This window comes from Rutidosis leptorrhynchoides, chromosome 1, assembly GCF_046630445.1.
Source record: "Rutidosis leptorrhynchoides isolate AG116_Rl617_1_P2 chromosome 1, CSIRO_AGI_Rlap_v1, whole genome shotgun sequence".
NCBI classification, from domain to species: Eukaryota; Viridiplantae; Streptophyta; class Magnoliopsida; order Asterales; family Asteraceae; genus Rutidosis; species Rutidosis leptorrhynchoides.
Window position 1 is genome coordinate 148,183,886 of NC_092333.1, and position 4,450 is coordinate 148,188,335.

General features: G+C 37.0%; 1 protein-coding gene across 1 annotated transcript; it reads right to left on the reverse strand.

Annotated features, from left to right (window-relative positions):
• Positions 1–3,227: 3,227 nt before the first annotated feature.
• Positions 3,228–3,905, reverse strand: LOC139890066 (uncharacterized). The gene has a single exon (XM_071872972.1). It carries the CDS (start codon positions 3,903–3,905, stop codon positions 3,228–3,230), a length of 678 nt encoding a protein of 225 aa, XP_071729073.1.
• Between the last annotated feature and the right edge of the window lie 545 nt (positions 3,906–4,450).

Sequence of the window (4,450 nt, forward strand, 5' to 3'; positions counted from 1 at the left end):
ATTAATCCATTCCCGTGTCCGGTTAAATGAACGATTATTCGTACATATAAATACCCCACCCATCGTGTCCGATCGAGTGTATATGGTAATTTATAGGGACGCCCAATTGTAAATCTTTATATTAACATTAACAAACTATCATTTAGTTAAACAAATATAAAGCCCATTAATAGCCCATAGTCTAATTTCCACAAGTGTCGTTCTTCTGTCCAAACCCCAATTATGGTACAAAGCCCAATTAACCAATTTTAGTAATTAGCCCAACATCATGATTACTTCGGATTAAATAAGCATAATAATAACTTAGCTACGAGACATTAAATTAAAAAGGTTGAACATAACTTACAATGATTAAAAATAGCGTAGCGTTACACGGACAGAATTTCGACTTACACCCTTACAATATTCGCTAACATACCCTTATTATTAGGATTAAAATTAAAATTAAAATTAAAATTAAAATATAAATATAAATATTTACGTATATAGATAGAGAGATGGATATATATGTTTTTTTTTTGCGATCAGAATTCGTTTGCTTTTATAGGGAGTTTCAGAATTTGGGGCTCCGCGACTCGCGGCCCTTTTTGCCTTCAAACTCCGCGAGTCGCAGAGTTTGTAAATACAGCTCACCCAAGTTTGGAGCCTTTCTTGCCGACGGTTTATAATATATTATATAATATATAAATAATTATAAGAATTATTTAAATATTATATTATATTTATGTATATAGTTGATTTGTAATTTTTAGTCCGTTGCGTCGAGCGTTGAGAGTTGACTCTGGTCCCAGTTCCGGATTTTCGAACGTCCTTGCGTACAATTTAATATCTTGTACTTTGCGTTTTGAATCTTGTACTCTTGTAATTTCGAGACGTTTCTTATCAATAATTGGAACCGCTTTGATTGTCTTTTGTACTTTTGAGCTTTTTGGTCGTTTGCGTCTTCAATTCGTCGAATCTGTCTTTTGTCTTCACCTTTTATTATTTAAACGAATATCACTTGTAAATAGAACAATTGCAACTAAAAGCTTGTCTTTCTTAAGGAATAATGCTATGAAATATATGTTCGTTTTTAGCATTATCACAAACTCTCTCATAGCGACGCATTCAACTATTTTACTCAAAACTTCTTTATGACATTTGCATCTGCATTTGATGCAATGTCCTGTCAAGAAAAATTTCTTGATTTTTTGAAAAAAGAACAAACCAAACACGCAATCACTCAATCACAGTTATCCTCCGCCACCGTAGAGTTACAAGCAACAAAAGAATCTGTAGAGGATTTGAAGAAACAACTGTCCGAAAAAGCAATTGAAAAGGACAATCTTCAAGCAGCACATGATACCATGAATAACAAACTCCTTCAATCACAAGCTGATCTAACTACAGCCTTATCCGCGAAAACAACTGCGGAATCTAACTTTGCAAAGCTTCGCGAACATTTGCCTGAACTTGGGCAAAAAATCATGGATTCAGACGATGTTTCCCAACGTTTTGAAACTTATGTTACTGCACTTCAACAACTTGAGCGAGTGAAGTTTTTGCAAGAAATTAGAAAGGTAACTGTAATTCCGGAGCTAATGCCGGAATATATTGAAAAGCTGATTTGCCCTCTTGAAGAGGCAGAAGAGATGGTCGCATTGGCCAAAGAAGGAATACGCGTTATTTCTATTCCGAAACTGGAGGCCATAAGTCAAAATAAAGATGCTCCCGTCGAAGACATCATTAATTTAGACTTAAACAGTAAGGAATAGGATTTCGCAATCACAAGCGCATCTGTAAGCGCATTTATTATGTTTCGATTTGTTGTAATTTCCGCAGTGTCATAATAAAGTTTCCATTTATCAATTGCAATTGTTTTTATTTATATAGCGCTTAAAAATATTATTCATAATTACTAGCATTGTCTTTTGCAATTTCATTGTTTTGTTATTGTGCACATAACAAACAATTACTTTATGCGAAACAACCTGTATGCGTGTGCATTTTTGCACATTATGAATCTTCTAAGTCCGCCAAAATGATCCTTAGGCATAAATTTGTGTTTATTGCGTAGCATCCAAGTATGTCTAGATCTAATACTTTGAGCATAATTTTTCAGTTCTCATTCTTTTCGCATACACTTTGATTTTTTTTATAAACTGTCAAGTGGTCTTTACCATCACTTGTATAATTTCAAATTTGTTACTTATGCTATGTTTCAAGTTCACAAATTGCGCACAAATGTATCATTGCCGTTATGAAGAAAAATTTGATATGTATTCATCTCGCATAGCATTACAAATATAATTCTGATATACTCATCATCACAAATCATTATATTGCGCATAAAGTGGTGCACATTTTCTTTCATTACATGTAATATTTTTTCAACAAAGTAGCATGCCACGCGTTAGGTATATTACGCCCCTCAATGTCCTGGAGCTTATAAGAGCCTACCGCATTGATTCCTATTATTTGGTATGGTCCCTCCCAATTGGGTCCCAACTTTCCAAGTTTTTCAGCACGGCTTACTTCATTGTTTCTCAAAACCCACTCTCCAACATCGAAGGCTAACGCGCGCACTTTCTTGTTGTAATACTTGGCAACTTGTTACTTATTGTTTGCCTCTCTTATCGCGGCCATAAGCGTGCGTTCCTCAATGAAATTTAGATTTTCACAAATGCCATCTGCATTCGCACTTTCAACAAAATTAGCAACTCTATGCGTTTCAACAAAAACATCCGCGGGGATCATTGCCTTTAAACCATATACAAGGCTAAAAGGTGTTTCGCCCGTACTTTTCTTGAAAGTCGTGCGATGAGCCCATAACATGTTTGATAGTTCATCAACCCATCCATTCCGTTTTTCATTCAAATGCTTTTTAATGCCGCTTACAATGTCGCGGTTAGTCACTTAGCATAGCCCATTTGCTTGCGGATGCGATACCGATGTAAATTTTTGAATTATATTCAATTCCACACACCAGCTTAGAAATGGATCTTGGAAAATCTGTGCCCCATTATCGCTTACAAGTTCTCGTGGAATGCCAAATCTGCACACAATGTATTCTCATACAAAATTCCGCACTTGTACTCCGGTTATTGTGCGTAAAGCTTTAGCTTCCACCCATTTAGTGAAATAGTCAATTGCTACAATCAGGAACTTTACATTCCCCGCACCTGGTGGGAATGGTCCCACAATATCAATGCCCCACTTATAAAAAGGCCATGGCGAATTGATTGGGATCATATCATGTCTTGGTTTCTATTCTGCGGTGCGTGTCTTTGACAACTTTTACATCTTTTAACTATTTGCGCAACGTCACGATATAGGGTAGGCCAAAAGTAACCCATTCGCATTATCTTAGCCGCAATAGTTTTGTAACCTGAATGAAGAGCACAAGATCCGCTATGCACTTCTTCAACAATTGTTGCAGCTTCTGCGGGTCCTACACACCGCATTAATGGTCCCAAATATGATTTGCGATATAACACATCATTTTCAATCACGTACATAGGTGATCTTTCGCATACTAATCTAGCCTCCTTCTTATCTCCTGGTAGTATATTATTGCAGAAATAGTGAATTAAAGGATCCATCCAATTTGGTTGAACCTCTTCTATAGCCGCATCAATCAAACTACCATCAATGGACTTATGAGGAAGTTCTTCTACCCAAACTTGCTTTTGAAAATGCGAGAAAGTCAATGCAGCAAGCTTACTTATCGCATCCGCCTTTTTGTTTTTACTTCTTGACACTTGTGACAATTCAAAAAATTTAAATCTTTCTGCGGCTTCCCGCAAAAGTTTCAAATACTTTTGCATAGACAACTCATGAGCTTCAAAGGAACCATTGAATTGATTTGCCACTAACTGCGAATCAACATATGCGCGTAACTGTGAAATATTCATTTTACGCGCCATATTTTATCCCGCAAGCAGTGCTTCATACTCAGCCTCGTTATTTGTCACGTCAAAGTTAAAATGCAGCGCGTATTTGTGTTCCTCACCACTCGGGCTTATTAACACCAATCCCACACCCGCACCTTCAATACACGACGCACCATCTGTATATAAATCCCAAACTTCATGTTGAAGAGGCTTTAATTGCGTTCTTTCATGTATGACTTCAAGCTCACCTGTCATTTCCGCAAGGTAATCTGCCAAAACTTGGCCTTTTACAGATGTGCGCTGAAAATACGATATTTCAAATGCTCCAAGCTCAATCGCCCATTTGGCGAGTCTCCCTGATATCGCAGGTGTGTTCAAAACATGCTTAACCGGTAAATCAGTTAAAACATGTATTGGGTGACCCTGAAAATATCTGCACAACCTTCGCGACGTCAACACCAACGCGTAAATAAATTTTTCAATTGGCGCATAGTTTATTTCACTTCCCGCGAGCACCTTGCTGACAAAATAAACTGGCTTCTGGACTTTATTCCTTTCCGCAACAAGTACAGAACCAA

What these genes read in the sequence shown, in the direction of transcription:
- LOC139890066 (XM_071872972.1), bottom strand. Translation starts at nt 3,905, where the DNA reads ATGGCGCGTAAAATGAATATTTCACAGTTACGCGCATATGTTGATTCG.